Source organism: Nymphalis io, chromosome 10 (genome assembly GCF_905147045.1).
Source record: "Nymphalis io chromosome 10, ilAglIoxx1.1, whole genome shotgun sequence".
NCBI classification, from domain to species: Eukaryota; Metazoa; Arthropoda; class Insecta; order Lepidoptera; family Nymphalidae; genus Nymphalis; species Nymphalis io.
In genome coordinates, this window is record NC_065897.1 from 10093631 (window position 1) to 10112848 (window position 19218).

Below are 19218 nucleotides of genomic sequence, written 5' to 3' on the forward strand. Positions count from 1 at the left end.
TGTCTTCAAAACTAGTTAGGTTGGAATACTAAAGTTTGAGAAATAAGTATAAATAACTGTCGCTTACAAACATACTAATTGGCTTCAATTGATTATTATTGTTACTATTTATCTATTGTCTTGGCTTATTCATCTATACACCATTTACTTATTACCTGTTGCACAGGTAACTGACAGACCTTATACGGAGCCTTGAGGAAAACTGTCAATACTGTCTTATGAAAGATATCGGGATGATATCAAAGATAATTTTTAATACTTTTTTATAGTCTTGACACATTTCTACCAATCAGGTAAATTAAATATAAAATATATTTATATTTCTGAAAATATAAATATATTGTATATTCAATTTATCAGATTGTTAGGCTTTAGTATATAGCCTTTACGCGGAGACCGCAGAGGATCACAGCGGTGAGTGTGATACGTGCTTACCCCACAGTGGCAGGGACAGCGGCGGTATTTCTCGCAAGCGATCCGCCTTGGGAACTCCAGGCGGAGGTGCTCGCAGAAGTGTACCGGTTTCCGATGGAAGCCAGGGCGAGCGGCAACCGTCCAAGATCCGCGAAGGTGGGGCAAATCAGAGCTCTCTAGCTCACTTGAGTCGCTGGGTAGCCAAGAAAAACGGCACACTTACGTTTAGATAAAAAGCCGAGATGGCCAAGTGGTAAGCACGCGTGAATCTTAACCGATGACCGTGGGTTCAAACCCGGGCAAGCACCACTGAATTTTCATGTGCTTAATTTGTGATTATAATTCATCTCGTGCTTTACGGTGAAGGAAAACATCGTGAGGAAACCTGCGTGTGTTTAATTTCACTGAAATTCTGCCACATGTGTATTCCACCAACCCGCATTGGAGCAGCGTAGTGGAATAAGCTCCAAACATCCTCAAAAAAAAAAAAGAGGAGAGGATGCCTTTAGCCCAGCAGTGGGACATTCACAGGCTGTTACGGATACGTATAGACTGACGCAGATGCTCACCGGACATGCCTGTTTCGGTAAGTACCTGCAGGGGATAGCGAGGTGGGAGGTATCACCCTCCTGCCACGAGTGTGGTACGCTACTTGACACGGCCCACCACATCCTGACGGAGTGTGCTGTGTGGGGGCCCCAGAAGCATTCCCTAGCGGCGATAGTCGGCGAAGATCTCTCACTGCTGGTTGGAAATGGTCTCCTTCTGCGAGAATGTCATGTCGCAAAAGGAGGCCGCGGAGCGACAGCATGAGGAAAGTGCCTCTGCTGATTCGATCCGCCGATGAAGAAAAGCCGCCGCCGTAATAGCCGCCGGTTCTATATTCCCAATATCCGAGAACCTCCCTAGAAATAGAGACCCGCGGCAGGCGGGCCGACCGTTGGGAGACAGAAAGGATACTTCTGGTTTTTTTTTAGTGGGTATTCCGACGCCTTCAGCGCCGGTGAGCTCTACATACCCCCCTTTGAGCCCTACATACTTCGTGACAAAAAAAAGGGTTTACTATCTAGAGATTTTATAGTAACAGTACAGTAACAGCCTGTTAATGTCCCACTGCTGGGCTAAGGCCTCCTCTCCCTTTTGAGGAGAAGGTTTTGGAGCTTATGCCTTATAGTAAAAGTTTTCAAATTATAAGAATTGTTTATGTGCACAAAGTCTACTCGAAGGTTGTGCATAAATCAGTCTTTTGTATACTTCGTTTAAAAAAAGTTGTGTAAATAACCACCGCAACACGAAGATTTTGGAAGGTAAGCTTTTTTTGGTAAGTGTTTTTCCTAAAATAAAAACAGAATTAAATAGTAAATATTAATCAATTAGCAAATATAATGATTGTGGATGAATGTTTGGGACAAGGCACCAACTATTGTAACAGACGTCAATCGTAAAAATCGTAGAAATCAAAATTTATGTTTGAGTGTTAAAGATTATAATGAACAGAATTTTTAGTGCTATTAAACTTGTTTCGATGATTCGTAGTATGCAATATTCTTGATCTTTAATCGAGTGATCGAAAGTATAGACAAAAAAATATTGTGCAGCTCGACTCCACTCCTTCCTGGTCTATGCGACGAGTCTAGGTTGAAATTTTTTTATTGCTTTTTTTTGGGAGCTTGTCTTCCGACTTTAAAACATATGTGTAAGTTTGAATTTGTTTTGATGTATGTTGACAAGGTAGTAAAGGTCACAGAGCGCCACGGTAGCATGCGAAAGCGATCCCGTGGTGCTCCTCATCAAGATGGAAAGGGTACCGCTGGTTTCTTAGTGGGTATTCCGATGATCGCACTCGGCGCCTTGGGCACTGGCGAGCCCCACATACCCCCCCCCCCCACTGTTCCCGTGGGGGAAACGCGTAACGCGTTTTTCCAGCGTTAAAAAAAGGTAGTAAAGGTAAAAATTAATTGCTTTTTGTACATAGTTTTGTGAAAACAACCTTAAGTATTGTGTTTAAGGTTGAATTTACATTACTGTATTTTTGTTTTAACTAGAATTACTTAAATACAAACGAGACAGTTTTAAGAGAACTTGTATGGGATTATGTATCTAATAAATTATTGTGTAGCGTGTTGTTTACTTTTTTTTACCTCTTAACTTAAGACAAAAGCGCTAAAGAGCCTTTTTTCAGGTTAGTTTATCAGTCGTAATGGCCGAATACAGTCTGGGTTTTTATTTATATATATACATATGATTATAACAATAATAAAATAAAAAACAAAATGTTTTATGTATAATAATTTATTGCGGACTCGTAAAACTAACGTATAATATCGTTCAGTGTCCACCAAACGCAATATAATCTTAACGCTAGTTAAAAAATTAGCATAAAATAAAAATATATCTTATATTTCACTTGAGGCACAATAACATTTTCATTATGATACACACTTAACTATCTTAAGTAATTGTATATCGTTTACATTTGTAAGTTTAACTTAAATTTGATAAGTTTATCGATATATTCAGAAATCGATTATACAACTAGATTAGATTACAACACTAGCAGCTATTCCCGGCCTTTTTTAATTTCTAACGAAAAAATTTAATGGCATTATCGGGTCTCATAAATGTTACGTTAGTTCGAATACTAGAGATGTATTCGAAAATTACATTGAAATATTTACATACTGTTTTATTTTCAATTGTCTTTGATGAGTTGTTTTCTTTTAATTCGTCTTATGTTAAATATAAATTCGATTGAAATGAAAATATTTTATAATATATACAGCAAACTTACAAATGACCACGTCGTTTATAACACATTTAAACAGTGTCATTGAGACCATGTTTGCATTGAATCCGATTTTCAATTGACGTTTAAAAATGATAATTTTTTATTTATATAATTATTTATGGCAATATAAAATCGAATCCAATGTTTTATTAAAACATGGCAAGAGTCGAATATGTATTTAAAAAAAATAGCGTTCATTTATTCTCATACCTATTCATTTAAAAAAAAAAAAGTTTATAGAATGTTTTGTCTATACACAATAATTTAAAGTCACGGGCAAATGCGACTTGCACTCACAAATCTAGTTTCAACCAGTATTGGTAAAAACATTAGTAAATATAAATTTAGGAAACATTTTAATTGGACATCAGTTTTGTAAATATATTTTCTTATTGTTATTACAGGACTTTTACAGGATAATTAACTGTATTAAATTTTGATATCATTTATATTGTGAAACGGACGAGGTTATGTTGCGAAGTTATTGAGTATGGAACGACTATATCACACACGAGTTAAGATAGCAGACATATGATCAAGACACTTGCCAAGTTTTTTATTAAGCCCGCTTTTCACTATGGTATATATATTACATCCTGGGATATAAATTTATATTGCTCATCGTATTTTTTTTACACTTAAATGTATATATTTTTTTATTTTACCTTAGTAAGGCCCTCGCTTAAAGACACTGACATTGTAAAACACGTGGACCACATTCTGCACCGTCATATGCAGACAACTTATGATTCGAATGTAATCTATTATGAGATAATAATATATAACGATCGATCGAGGAAAATTTTCGAGGTCATATTAACATTCCCTCACACCCTCACACACCCGTCTTGTCCTGAGTTTCTACAGTAACGGCGTTGACACGATGCTCATCGAAAATGTGTGCAATTTATATCACGGGACAAAATATATATTAAATTCCTCAGTGAAGAGCAAGCTTTAATCACTAAATCGAATAGTTCTCAAATGGAGAGTGTGTCCGTCGGTGTCAGTCGGAGTCGCTGCCCGACTCTGACAGGCACAGGTCGTCGTTGAGCACATCGCTGGGCAGCGCCGCCCCGCCGCCCGCCCCGCTCCCCGCGTCCGTCGCCCCTGAAACGACAAAGAAGTAACATTTAGGTCTTGTAAATCATTTCAATTCCTTAAAAATTACTTTTAGACTTTTATCTGCAATTTTATAAAATAATAATAATAATAATCTTTGGTTTATTTGCAAAAATAACGGCCGAGCACAGTCTAATCGCCAATTTGTTAACATAAGGTCATTAGAGTTTAGCATCTAAATTAATACCAAATAATTCTATTGAAGTTAATATTTTACACTAAGTTTAATACATTTTGTTTTTTTTTTTTTTATCTATACAATTACAAGTATTTGTTCATATATTTCAAAAAACATTATTTATGATTGAGGAGGATAAATGTACGAAAAATTGATCTCTGTGGGATCCTTCAAATTTACTGGGGCCCCGTGCGATCCATTTACATCAAAACTATGAATTTGCTTATTCTAGTTACGAGTTCAGTAAATTGACCGCACTTTTTTTAATGCCATATCGTCGTCGTCAATATTTCATGTTGAACAAACTTTACGGCCAAGTGCCTTCAATTAATAACAAAATCGTTTTAAATACTGTAAGCCTTCCATGACTCCATTACTTATTATGAATTAAATACATGGAAAGGAAATATGCGATTTTGTTATAGAAATAGAATTTTTAAGCAGAATGTTGCAAAAACCCTTAATAATTAATAAGTATTAAGACATGTCTATTTGTCCCGAGTCTGGGTGTAATTATCTATATAAGTATGTATTTACAAAAGAAAAGTAGTATATGTAGTATATCAGCTGTCTGGTTCCATAGCAGCTTTGTACAAGCTTAATTTGGGATCAGATGGCCGTGTGTGAAAAATGACCCAGGATATTATTATTATTAATTAATACTTATCAATAGTTTAATTAAAATCGAAAGTGATTGGAATCGCGTGTGCGACTGTATTACCGTTGGTGAGCGAGTGGTGGGCACTGGAGTCGTTGTCGTCGCTGTCGCTGCCGCTACCGCTATCGCTGTCGCTGTCACTAGACGAACTAGATGAACTGTCGTCTTGCCGCGACACCTAGAAATCATCAAATCGCAAAATAGACTTCAAACTCTTTTTATTTTTTATCCCAGTTTTTTTTAATCATATGTAATAATATACTGAAACAACATCAACGCCATACATGACTCAAATTAAGCTTGATGTCTAAATACTTACGGCGGAGGGAGGTTGCGGAAGTTGCGCGGGAGGCGGGACGTGACGGGTCACTGGAGGGACATGCGCAGCCACATGCGTTGGCGCGTGTTGTGGCATATGCGCATGTGGGGGCACGTGAGATTGCGCATGTGCAGGCACATGCTGCTGCGCATGTGCATGTGTGGGCACGTGAGGTGGCGCATGCGGGGGCGAAGAACGCGCTGGCGCTTCGTCAAACCCTATCATGGGCAGAGAAGCAAGAGTGCTATTTCCACCGGCAGACCATCTGAGAGAAAGAGAAAATAACTCTATTAGTAAACAATTAATATGCGTACACGCGCGTCAGACTTAGAACTAGGTAGAAGTGATTGAAAATATCATTTATACATTATAATACTTACGGAGCTTGCGGCGGAGACGTTTTGACTCGCGGAGGGGACCTGACCATGTTCTGTGTTTTCGGCGCTGCGTGGTTAAACCGATTCTGAGTGTTTTGAACACCGCTTGGACCTAACAAAGAGTACAATGTTAACGAATATATAATCATACTGACACTAGACTATTTTTTAGTAATTAAACAGCTTAGTAGACTTTTCATGAATTAATTTATCAATATTTATTTTCATAAAATAATTTATTTTCAAAGGAGGCGTGAAGAGGTATCTTGCCGGCAAGGTGGGGCGGCTAGTGCAGACCATTCCGACTGTATTGGTCGTCGTCGCGTTTGGACTCTACTACCACTTACCATCAGGTGGAGTAGAGTCATTTGCCCTACCGGCAATTATAAAAAAAATCTTAACAAATATTTTTTGTATTGTATTATTTTTTTGTTAAATAAAACCGAACTAAGCCTATTTTCCAGTATCATCACCATATTAATTTTACTGTTCGACTGGTGGTAGAGCTTTATGCAAGCTCGTCTGGGTAGGTGAACACTCATCAGATATTCTACCGCAAAACAATAGTACTTAGTATTGTTGTATTCCGGTTTGAAGGGTGAGTGAGCCAGTGTAATTACAGGCACAATGGACATAACATCTTAGTTCCCAAGGTTGGTGGCGCATTGGTGATGTAAGCGATGGTTAATATTTCTTACAATGCCAATGTCTATGGGCGTTGGTGACTACTTACCATCAGGTGGCCCATATGCTCGTCCGCCTTCCTATTCTATAAAAAAAAACCTGTACCCGTGTTATTGTTAGTGCGTCTGTTGGTGGCGACGCGGGTGCGAGACGTCGACCTTTGAGTCGTATTTGTAAATTCTGTTGTCACTGGAGTCAAGGGTCGTTGCTTTTGGCTGGATTCTTGTCTGGAAAATATATATAACTTATAAGCATACATTTACATAGTTGCGTACATAGCATGCAGATATACATAATTCTGATGTATAATTACCAAGATAGAAAATTGTAACAGATAAATATAAACTGGACTCAAATAAACTGTATTTTTATTACTAAAGATAGATAGGCAGTGAAAAGAGAGAGACCTTTGCCAGGAGACTGTCGTTGAACACATTATATAAGCATTAAAATATTTAAATATTTTCACTCGCACACAATTAAAAAATGGTTCACAGTGGTTACTTGATTAAAACTTGATTTAATGATCTTGATTATTATTATATATTAGGTATAATATATATATATATATATATATATATATATATATATATATATATATATATAATACTCTATTATAATCTAATATAATCTAATATAATCTATTTTATTTTATTAATATTATTAATATTATTAATAAAATAAGTCTCTATTATTATGGGAACACATCGTTAAAGATATATTTAAAAGGAATGCACAGATTTCTATGAAGCTTGGTGTATTTGGAAGTGAAAATGTATCGGAACCGGTGTTAGCGCTTGACAATTCAAAGTACTTGTAAGTATATTTGAATAAAATTATTTTGATTGATTGATTGATCATGTTATTTTAATTTTACAATAGAAATATATGTCGGTCCGTATTTAGATCGTAATCCGCTTAATGCCGAACCTTGTCTTACAAAATCAATACAAGTCCAATTAATGAAACTTAACATATTATCTGACTGACTGTTATCTTGACTGTTTTTATTCTAGCATATTTCAATAAAATGCGATTGACGTTTAATGGTAGGATAATTTAACACAGTAGGGCTATTATGTGAGAACAAACTCGAAACTCACCGCAGCGAATGGTCGTGAAATATCAGAAAGTTTTATGCGACTTTGACCGTAATAATTCATGGATGAGTTATGAAGCGAGTTCTTAACAGCACTGCTGAATGTCTTATACGTGAAGGTATTGTGGTGGCATAAAAACAATTCTAGTTTATTTATGAAAATAATAATTACCTTGTTTTTTTTACTTGAATGTTACTTGACAGCTTTTCGAGAGTAATCTCTCCCGTAACTCGATCTATTATCAAGACACATTCTTTTGTATAGGGTCGTTGACTTCCTTTAAATACTGTCTGTGGGACTCCCGCACCATCTGTAATTCAGTACAATACATTTTACAATTTCGCAATGTTTTTTTAAATCTTTTATTCAATATTACATAATAGGCAAATAAGAAGTTTAAAATGGATTTAGCAAATCAAAACTAGGCTTTTAATTATATATTAAATGAAATATGTAATACATACAGCTTGATCATAGAACCTTATACACACATAAGTAGGGTACTTATAAAAGTTGCTTAGCAGCTGTTCAGTTAAGCATGATTTATCTAAACTAATCACTCGTTAAACATTGTTTATAAGTGAGGCAGATAGTGTTTGCTCTGATATGTTGCACTAATAAAGTAATTAAAACTTAAATTTAACGATCACTTACCTAAATGTGGTACAGTTACGGTTACTTGGTTATTAGTCCCAACGTCAACTGTTGCCATTTTATTGACATCCACCGAAGCCGGTTTGAAATCATCTGCAAAATGTTTTATAATTCAATAACTTTATTAATGTTACAAAATATTTTTTCAATAACCTATTAAAAACAAACATAAGAGATGAATCACTATGTATTAAAACAAAGTCCCTCCGCATCTGTATGTCTGAACGCTATAAACTCAAAAACTTGATGATTTTCATACGGTTTTCACCAATGGCAGGAATGATTCATGAGGAAGGTCAAGAAATATAATTTATTAATGTTTTGTATAAATTGGCTGAAATATGAAGATGAATTTTGAAGATGTCAGAATAAATGATGAGACTCCCAGTCTTCATTATAAGTTAATGACATAAATGTATTATTTAGACCTAACCGTTAAATAAACTTAAGTGTCAAAATAGTACTGGTTATTAATTTCACAGGATTACTAATCTAAACTAGAGTAGAAACAGCAAAGTTGACCAAGTAAATAAAACGCAAGAATTTTAACTGGTATTAGCATCGGTGAAGGAATTAGTTTAGTATTAGTGAAGGAAACATGTCCATTAGAGCAGCATAGTGTAAAAGTTCTAAACCTTATCTTAAAGAGGGAATGCGATTAATGATGATTCCTTTTTTAAATTTTTGACAGTTTTCTGACATACTTTTATAATATTTCTTTTAATGTATATAAATAAATAACATTGAAGTGCCTGCCTGTGATTTCAAAACAACTGCCTGTTATAAAGTTATTACCGCTATTTGTTACTAAAACCAATACAACCTCATTTTTTATTTCATACTACAGCTGCTAACTTATGATTTATATTTTTTTATCTACAACATAAATAGGTATTATGTACATTAAAAATTGAATTCCACACTGGCAAAGCCGTGGGTTTTACTATTATATAAATTTATTTCCTACATTTGAAAAGTTTCCCCTTTCATTGTTTAAATTATGCATAGTTCAAGTTATCAAGTATGACTGACAAAATTAATTATTAACTGATAAGTTAACAGTTTACACATATGAACAATTCCACTAGTATTAATTATAGAAAAAGTATTCGTTACTTAATCAAGCCGAGATGGCCTAGTGGTTAGAACGCGTGAATCTTAACTGATGATCGTGGGTTCAAGCCCGAGCAAACACCGCTGAATTTTCATGTACTTAATTTGTGTTTATAATTCATCTCGTGGTTGACGGTGAAGGAAAACATAGTGAGGAAACCTGCATTTGTCTACATTTCACTGAAATTCTGCAACGTGTGTATTCTACCAACCCACATTGGAGCAGCATATTTGAATAAGCTCCAAACCTCCTCAAATAAGAGAAAAGGCCTTAGACCAGCAGTAGGAAATTAACAGGCTGTTACTTGATCGATACAAGAATATTTCTGTTTGATTACATAACATTTTGTAAATTACAAAATCTTTTTCAAGTGGATTAATCTATAAAACATTTTCTACTATGTAATACTATATATACATTAAGCAATAAAAGAGGAAATGGTGACATGTTATACATTTTTTATGCATTACATTAATTGAAAGTTCACATTTAAAATATAATTTTGTGAATTGTCCTATATATAGAACTGTTTGATTAGTCCAATAACTAATTGTAAAATAATTGTCCTTTTGGCATTACTAAAAGGCAAAAAATTATTTTACACTGAATTTTCTCCAGCAGTGAATCATCTTTTAAAATATGTTTACAAGTTTTTATATGAAATGTACTTTAAGTATGTGTGAGTTAAATCTTTCTACTGAATTTTAAAACAATTTCAGGTAAAATTATGCACACAATGATAGTAGTGGTGACAGCCTATATTTGTTTTAGTAGATGGATTAAATGAGGGGTTGTTTTATTAAAGCTATTGTAACTTGGATAACTTATGTGTCAATCTACAGTAAGACAGCAGGTTTCCTTAACAGGATAACAGACAGGCAGAAGTGATGCATTGAATAGGTTGGCTCTTTAGTTCATTTCACTTATAATAAGTGAAATGTATTAAGGAGCCAACCTATTATATTATATTTAAATTATTTATTTTGTTTATAGGAAAAATTATACAACTTACACTTAATAGTATGATATTGAGATGTCTTATTGTTGGTGAAGCTGGTGCCTAATTTCAGCTCCCTTACATCATAGTTCAAACTATGTTTATCAGCCATCTTAGCTTTTCTCTGCCATATGTTTGCACCTATATAGAAAAAAAAGAAAATGTTTTTAATCAAATAGAAAATTTATATACAGTGGAATAATTCAGAATAGATAAGTATTATATGATAACCCAAAGACATGATTCTGCATCTGTAAAAAATATCATTTTTTATTTATGCTTTTATTTAATTACTATCTTGTAAGAGTTAAATGAAGTGTCACTTATAATTATTTGTTAATAATTCATTTCTCTTAATGTGTCATCAATCAAAGGCCCAAAAATTTTAAATCTTATACATATTTTCAAATCAAACTGCTTTCACTGTTAGTTTGTACTTCTTGAGTTTTATTTTATTTTTATAAATTACGAAGTTATAATTTATGTGCTTTCACAGACTATGTCCGACACCCAAAAACTTAGAAAGGTTATGTGTCTGTTGTTTTTCTCGAGATTAGTGTTATGCATACGTATTACATTCACTTAACTACAGCTGACAAGCGAAAAATTTATTTTTATCTAATTCAAGATTTCGCTTGAATATATTTATTGTTAAAGTACGAACCATTTTAATACTATTAATGATTTTTATATCACTGACCATTAAAAAGTAATTAATAAACGATCTAATATACAAAATATGGCAAAGTAATAAATTTATTCTTAATACTATACCTTTGATTATTTCTTTCACCAAGGTTACACGTTGCTTACTGTTATAAAATAAATCTCATAATCAGCGAGATTTTGCAAAGTTTTGCATTGCTAATATGATTCTTTAAATCAAGAAAGATTGAAATAGTCCAAAAATTAGACATTGACTACTCTTTCGACCTAGTTCTCATGATGGACACGACGGTTGACGGCTGATCGGGTGACAATGACAATTGACATTTCAATAACCATAGACAAATACATCTCGTCCCTGAGAAATGTTTCTTAAAGGAAGATAATATATTTAGCGTCCAGAAGTGAATTAGATTAAAAGAAAATATATTATTTTTTTATCTAAAAATAATTTACTACTCAACCGAAAATATCTCTAGCCTCGATTATCAACACATGCTTTTTCAATTAATATATTATAATATCAGCTTGTTGTAAACAGTTCAATGAGAATGTTTTACGAGTATTTACTTTTAGAATAGTCTTCATACTTTATAAAACGAAAAAATTACTAACATGTCAATTCTCAACTGAAGGCCAGACCGCCAGAATCAATTTTTACAATAAAATTTAAAAACTGGCTACTTTTGTCCAATATAGACAGTGTGACTTATGTTTCTCGATTGATATATTTGTTAGTTGTCGTATGTATTTTTACAGTAAAAAAATATAAATTATTTAAGATGCAAAATTAATATTATAAATACTAGGTTTTACAGAAACATCTTTTCCAGGTCAGGATTTGGGTAGTACACATACAATAGGTAATATGTCACGATCCTTTTAAAGGGTTATAGTTCAGGACAATAGCTATCAAATGACCCGCAAAATGCTTATGCAAAAGTGTATCGTTTTCGAGTTATTAATTTTTTAATATTTTTTTTATTTAAAGGATGTTTAAGATTCTAAAATTCAATAAAAAAAAATCAACGTATTTTCCCTATTTTTTTTTTTATTTCTTGCTTGTCCGTAAGACAGTGGCTAGACAGCAATTATCGTAATAGATGGATTGGCAGAGGAGGACCAATCCCATGGCCAGCGAGAAGTCCAGATTTGACTCCGATGGACTATTATGTCTGGGGGCATATGAAAAGCCTGGTTTATGATGTTTCACCAGTACAAACAATTGAAGAACTCAAAACAAGAATAATGAATGCTGCAAATTCTATTCGACATAGCTTGAGTAGTGTTGTAGTAAAAAGTGAATTAAGAAAAAGAATGCGTATTTGTATACGAAAATAGGGGATCAATTAATAGGGGATCTCATTTTGAACACGAATTATGAATAATAAACAGTGTAATTTCGAAAGTATGGAGTAACTAAAAAGATTAAGTATTTTGTTTTTGATTTAAATTCAAAATTGCAATGACAGCTCTGGTTTATCTCTCCTTTTTTACCTATTACCCCTATTAAAAATAATCTTTAACTACTTTGCATTGAGGTCCTTTTGTCTTTGATCCAGATTTAATTTCTTAACAATAGCATTTCTTAGAATTTCCTACCTGGTCTCTTTGTTATCTAATTTTCTCCTGAGTTTATGATTGTTACTGTACTTTTTATGTACCGATGGATAGCTAAGGAAACGCAGATGTTTTTAAAATGATCCGCACGATAAGAGCCATAGTGATTTTTACAAAAAAATTGCGAGTAACTTAAAGAATCAAAATTAAAAATCGAAAAGTTGTACAGTTTTGGATCTGTAATTTAAAAATGCTTGAAGATTGTTTTTGTTTTATAACTGGTTATTATTAACTAGGATGTACCCTAGCAAGAAATACAAAAAAAAATAGGGAAAATACGTTGATTTTTTTTTTATTGAATTTTAGAATCTTAAACATCCTTTAAATAAAAAAAAATATTAAAAAATTAATAACTCGAAAACGATACACTTTTGCATAAGCATTTTGGGGGTCATTTGATAGCTATTGTCCTGAACTATAACCCTTTAAAAGGATCGTGACATATTACCCTGTAACCTATAACAAAATGTCTTAACATTTTTTCAGAGCAAAACCATAGTTGTTTAATATTAATTTTAGCAAAGTAAAGTTAGTACCTAGTAGGATTTCGTTAATTTGACAACTTTATAGGTAAGTAATATCGCTTTGAAGCCATATCGTATCGTATCTAGATATCGGTTTTGAATATCAGATATCGTATCTATATATTTCAATATCTAGATATTGGATCGAGTTTATGGTTCTCGGAAACCGAATCAGTACCAGATGATATTAGATTTTACTGGTTTTTAACCTTGGTTTTATCCAATATAAAAAAATATTTGTGTTTATCGCATATAATGTATTGGTTAGTTTTTAGTTTTGTATTGACAATAAGATGATTATATGAGTTAATATTTATTTATTAATAGATATGTTGCCATTCTGATTTTGAAAATCAGTGAAATGAACTGTATAATAGCGATGTTTTTCTATTTGTTATTATATTTATTACTTGTATAGAACACAATGTGAGTAATGTAGGCGTATTTAAAAGTTCATTTCTTCGTATATACATCTCTTTTAACTGTTCTCGAAAGAGCAATAGCTCGTATCTCTTTTGATCTAAATTGTCTTTTAAAAATATTAGTAAAATGCCTGAAGAGCCCTTGTAAGTGTAAATCTCGCAACAAATACGACATTTAGGTTTTTTGCCTACAAAGTTGAATTTATCGAAATAAATTCAAATTACGCTCGTATTGGGACGAGACATAATTCTCAATTTTATTTAACACAAATATTAACCTATTAATATACGATTTGTATCGCCCATGCCTACAACTTTATAGTTTTTTTTCTTCTTGTTTGACAGTTGACTTTTCTTGTGCCGACTGCAGAGTTGCAGACGAATTATGTCAATTATGGATTATTTTGACTTTTTATTCTGAATTTATAATTAAACAGGTATTTTGAAAAAGTAGTCAGCTAAAGCTTTCTTTTATGTACTTGTGTAATTGAAATTCGATTATTAGCTTTAATAGGTAATCCTTAAAAAGTTTTTATACCAAACATATTCTCGGAATTCCTGGAGACCATTTAAAATTGAAAGTAAACAAAAATGAAAAAGTCAATAACGCTCGATATCGACCCAACAATAATGGAGAAAAACATGAGAATTGTTAAGGTAAATATTACAAAAAGGAAATATCAAGAATTTTTCTAAGTTTAAAATGAAACAAATAGAAAATGTGCTTATCCTGCGTCTCTTTGTGAAACGTTTCTTTTATTAGAAATTTCACCTATGACGAACATCTTGCCTCTGTTCGATGAGTGAGAAGATGATTTGGAAGATGAATAAATTTTTATTTGATGCCGTTATTTTATTGATAGGTTTAAGATTAATTACTCAATGTAACTTACAGTACTGTACACTTTTTTAAAAATTTCAGGAAAATTCTGTAGAAGAGGAATTTAATAAAATGTTGGCAGATACTGTACCGACACAAATTGTTAAACCAAAACCAGGTAATTAACAGATCTTGTGTGAATGTTAACAATGATGTCAGTGGATTTTTAATACATTTCAGATTGTATTGTGATTAGTCAATTAATTTATACTAATAGAAATTATTATTTTCTTTTCAGGGTTTTGTGTGAAAACATTTACTAAACCAGATAGTAAAAAAGTATTTGTAAATGTTTGCCTAACAGAAGCTATTCCATGCCCAAGGGATATAACTAATGAAGAATTGATGCAAATTTTAAATTCGGAAGATCCTTCGAGCTACAGAGTACCTATGAGCATCGGAGAAGGAAGGATTGAACAAGACAAATCTGGTGCACCAGTTACAGTATATGATGTTGCTGTTAACCCAGATTTCTTTTCGAAAATTGAAAAAGATGATCTCTTTCAAACATTTTTTCTCACAGTAGTGTTTGAAGGCTTGCAAGATAAATATCAATTTGAATTAGATATGCAAAGGTTTACAATACTTAAAAATAGAAAATCCATTGGGACATTACAATCGCACAGAATACAAATTAGAGATGTTAAAAATTGTGAACAGAAAACTAAACCCTTAATTGAGGAGATAAAGAAGCCAGTATTGAAAAAAACAGAAGTACCTGCACCAAAGAAGAAGCAGTTTATTTATAGACTAAGAAGAGAGCCTCCTACAGGAGAGATAAAATATTTGTTAGCGGAGTTTATGATCCCTGCATCAGTAAGTGTTGAAATCAAACAAAACAACTTTGTGATATTGGTTTGTGCAAAGCCTGCCTCGGTAGAAAACAGTAATACTTAATTTTTTTATGGTTGGGATTGAAGGACAAGGGAGCCAGTGTAACTAACTATAGGTGCAAGGAATATAATGTGTTAGTTCCCAAAGTTGATAGTACATTGATAATGTAATATGGGTGGTTAATATTTCTTACTGTGATAATGTCTTTGTTTGTTGTTGGCCACTTACTTACAGGTGGCACATTTGACAGTCTAAAGTAACAGTAACAGCCTGTTAATGTCCCACTGCTGGGATAAGGTCTCCTCTCCCTTTTGAGGAGAAGGTTTGGAGCTTATTCCACCACGCTGCTCCAATGCGGTTTGGTAGAATACACATGTGGCATAATTTCAATGAAATTAGACACATGTAGGTTTTCCTTCAGCATCAAGCAGGAGATGAATTATAATCACAAATTAAGCACATGAAAATTCAGTAGTGCTTGCCCGGGTTTGAACCCATGATCGTCGGTTAAGATTCACGCATTCTAACCACTAGGCCATCTCGGCTTTTTTGATAGTCCGCTTAAATAAAATAAAGTAACAGTCTGTAAATGTTCTACTGCAGGGCTAAGGCCTCCAAATTCAAATGCGCGTTTGTGAATACACATGTGGCAGAATTTCTGTGAAATTAAACACATGCAGACTTCCTTACAATATTCCCTTTTACCAGCCTACCTATTCTAAATTGACATTACTCAAATATACATTTACTTCTGTTGCATTTATGCATTTATACATGTGTGTGTGTGGTAAACAGTGCAAATCTAAAACCATGGATCATAGTTTATTCTGTGATTATTGTTTATATTATAAACAAAGTATAATATATTTCTAATGTGAATTTAAAAGCACAAAACTCATTTGCTATTCTTATTTTTTATTTCTGCTATTTTATTTACAAAATTTATTAAAATTTTCAGGTTGAATTGAAAGATTTAAATTTAGAAATTGGTGAAGATAGATTAGTACTGGCTGCAAAAGAAAATTATGAGTCCGTGGATTTCTTTTTACCATGCAGCGTTGACCAGGATATTGTTGATGCTGAACTGAATAGAAATAAGGACGTAAGTAATGTTTCTATAATTATTAATTTGTTATCACAGAAAATATATTGTATACATCCATGGAACATTGAGCAATATGTTGTGTACACTTATGATATTTGAAGTCCATAATGTCACACTAGGCAGATTTGATGAATGTGATATATTAATGTAATTGTGAATAATTTAAATATTAATGTTATTTTTTAATTGTTGAAAAGTAATATTGAAACCGAGTTTCGTAAGAGTCCTCCTTTAAACATTCTATATTAATTTTATTTGTATTAAAATGTGTAACATTTGCAATGTTGCTAATAATGGATTTAAATTTGTAGAAATTTCTTACTAAGTATGTATATTATGTCTGGAAATATTTGATTTTTGTAAAAACTGAAATCCATCTACTGAAATAATTAATAGTTTATTGTACATTGTTTTTTGTTTTAAATTTACCTGCAAATAAGTTTTGTATAATATGTGATATATTTTTTTGTTTCAGATGCTGTGTGTGAAAATGCCTATTATAAATTAATGTTAATTTTTTTTATTTGATAAAATGTGTAAGTGCTCAAGTTATTAAAGGCAGAAAAATATTACATATCTTTTATTTCGTAATGTTATGAACATTGTTAAATATTTAATACAAAAGTAATTTCTATATAGTTTGTGATATATAATTCATTAAATTAAGACGTAAGTTTTCATAAAAAAATATTGAAACTGACACTTACAAAGAAAAGCTGCTACTTATAATAAATACATACCTTTCAAAATAGTAACTGATTTGATTTATTATTCTGTAAATGTTAAGTCTGAGTGATGTATACAGCTTATTGTAAAATGGATTGAAGCAGCTTGTTAGTTAGTGGCTTATAAAGTAGTAGGACATTTACGGGATTGCTTACTAATGAAAATTTATTGTTTTAAATGCTATGATGTTAAAAGTTAATTAATATTTTAAATAGGGTTAATAATAAACCTGAATAAGTATCACTGGTTTAATATACACCATTTTTAAGTTATTGTTTACATTTTTATTTTCAATAATATTGAGTCAATATGCATAATATATTAAAAATTCTCGAAGAAGAATTAATGTCTATACATTAAAATCTAATATATTAATACATAAACCGGAAAAATGGCACATAATACATACATTTATTTAGTATTTTGTATTATATTAATATAATTACAAAAGTAAAGTAAGATATAGACAGAGATTTGCTTGTAAATTAAAATCATGATTTTCTTTTGTTTTTCTCTCCCCTATTTCATTCCTTTTAAATATTTTTTATTTTGAAATAGGCATTAAATCATAAATAGTTTAAAAATAGCTGTGATCATTGTACTTATCTATATAAATATTGCTTTGATTCATAATGATTAATGTTGAATTAGGGCCAGCTATTATTTAGAAATTTGATTTCTAGTTTTAAATACAATATTCTCTTACCTAAATTTTCTTTTACGTTTTCACACATTTTTTTTTTTTGTTTTATTTTGATAGTTCGAATACACATACATACGTCGATTGTTTTTTATTTTTTATATAGGTACATGAACTCTCAAATAATATAGGCCTTGACATTTGTCGTTCATAATTTATCGCTGCTGACCATTATAATACTTATAATATATAGCTTATATATACGAATATACACATATATATATATATATATATACGAATATACATATATATATAAACGAATATACAATATCGTAAAAAATATATAATATATATAATAGTTTTAAATAATATTAAAAACTTAGTAACGTTAGGAAAATTAATAAAGCTTTTTTTGGTATTAGGAACTGTTCATAAGCTTCATTGCAGATCATAAGATACAATAGCTGAATGTAGGGGGAAGATGAAGATACTATAAGTATCAGTAATTGGATTAATGCTTCATCAAGCATGTATCATCACAGCTTTGATTGATTATGAAGAGGGCACACGGTTATGCTCTGGGTCACTTACTGGACTCACTCTCTCACTTTACTTTTTTAATTACTTTCTTTATACTCAAATCGTGAAAAATGAATACTTATAGTAATCGTAATCATTAATCTGATTACACTTCCTAAGTCTGAGCAACAATAAAGTGCCTCGTTCAACTTGTTGTTTATTAGGCTGCAGAAGCAGAGGTTCTTGGTTTTAATGACTAACTGGGCCAATGAGAACATTATTGAGATTTACTATCAAGAAATACCAGCTTGCAAAGTTATTAGTTGGGCAGACTGGCTAGTGGGCCACCTGATGTTAAGTGGTCACCACCGCTTATTGACATTGGTATTATAAGCAATATTAACCATCCCTTAAATCGCCAATGCGATCACCCACCTTGGGAACTAAACTGTTATGTTCTATGTGCCTGTAGATACACTGGCTCACTCACCCTTCAAAATGGAATACGATATAACTGAAAATTGCTTCTTGGAGTTAGTATATATGATGAGCTAGTGGTACCTACCCAGACAGGTTTGCACAAAGCCCTACCTCCAAGTAGAGACATATCTCTATAATATATCCTGGGCAGTTGTCAATTGCCTTTGAGATCATTCATCTTATGCCATGAATGAATAAGCTACCCTTATTACCACTAGTGAGTTAATGAACACTCCCTTATTACCGAACAGCAAGCAATTTTACCTTAAATAAATGCAATATTGTAGGAATGTTTGTTAATATATAGTTGCCAACAAGTAGGAACGAAAGTGTGATTAATAAATAAACAGAAAATTTAAAGACGCAGCTAATAAGAACATAGTTCTTGCATTGGAAA

At 32.2% G+C, this 19218-nt stretch overlaps 2 protein-coding genes across 3 annotated transcripts; one reads left to right on the forward strand and one right to left on the reverse strand.

Moving 5' to 3' along the window:
- Positions 1–2696: 2696 nt before the first annotated feature.
- LOC126771144 (ell-associated factor Eaf) lies at positions 2697–11363 on the reverse strand. 2 transcript variants are annotated; one of them, XM_050490899.1, is made up of 9 exons: positions 11180–11363; positions 10421–10546; positions 8295–8387; positions 7812–7950; positions 6646–6767; positions 5860–5968; positions 5480–5744; positions 5224–5338; positions 2697–4312 (listed from the first exon to the last, which is right to left on the reverse strand). In XM_050490899.1, exons 2-9 carry the CDS (start codon positions 10515–10517, stop codon positions 4209–4211), a joined length of 1044 nt encoding a protein of 347 aa, XP_050346856.1. In that variant the 5' UTR covers positions 10518–10546; positions 11180–11363; the 3' UTR covers positions 2697–4208. The 2 variants fall into 2 exon arrangements, with proteins under 2 accessions (XP_050346856.1, XP_050346855.1); XM_050490898.1 differs by having other exon boundaries at positions 6640–6767.
- A 520-nt stretch (positions 11364–11883) lies between these two features.
- On the forward strand, positions 11884–17025 carry LOC126771160 (PIH1 domain-containing protein 1-like). Its single transcript, XM_050490915.1, has 6 exons — positions 11884–11904; positions 14152–14294; positions 14560–14635; positions 14756–15333; positions 16310–16453; positions 16932–17025. Exons 2-6 carry the CDS (start codon positions 14229–14231, stop codon positions 16962–16964), a joined length of 897 nt encoding a protein of 298 aa, XP_050346872.1. The 5' UTR covers positions 11884–11904; positions 14152–14228; the 3' UTR covers positions 16965–17025.
- Positions 17026–19218: the final 2193 nt, after the last annotated feature.

Bases quoted from the DNA above. Each gene is read 5' to 3' on its own strand.
- LOC126771144 (XM_050490898.1), bottom strand. From the start codon at position 10,517: ATGGCTGATAAACATAGTTTGAACTATGATGTAAGGGAGCTGAAATTA. The intron at 7,951-8,294 runs GTAAGTGATCGT...ACTGAATTACAG, and splicing joins CGTAACTGTACCACATTTAG to ATGGTGCGGGAGTCCCACAG. The intron at 5,969-6,639 runs GTTTTTTTTTAT...ACTCTTTGTTAG, and splicing joins TAACAATAACACGGGTACAG to GTCCAAGCGGTGTTCAAAAC.
- LOC126771160 (XM_050490915.1), top strand. From the start codon at position 14,229: ATGAAAAAGTCAATAACGCTCGATATCGACCCAACAATAATGGAGAAA. The intron at 14,636-14,755 runs GTAATTAACAGA...TTTTCTTTTCAG, and splicing joins AATTGTTAAACCAAAACCAG to GGTTTTGTGTGAAAACATTT. The intron at 16,454-16,931 runs GTAAGTAATGTT...TTTTTGTTTCAG, and splicing joins AACTGAATAGAAATAAGGAC to ATGCTGTGTGTGAAAATGCC.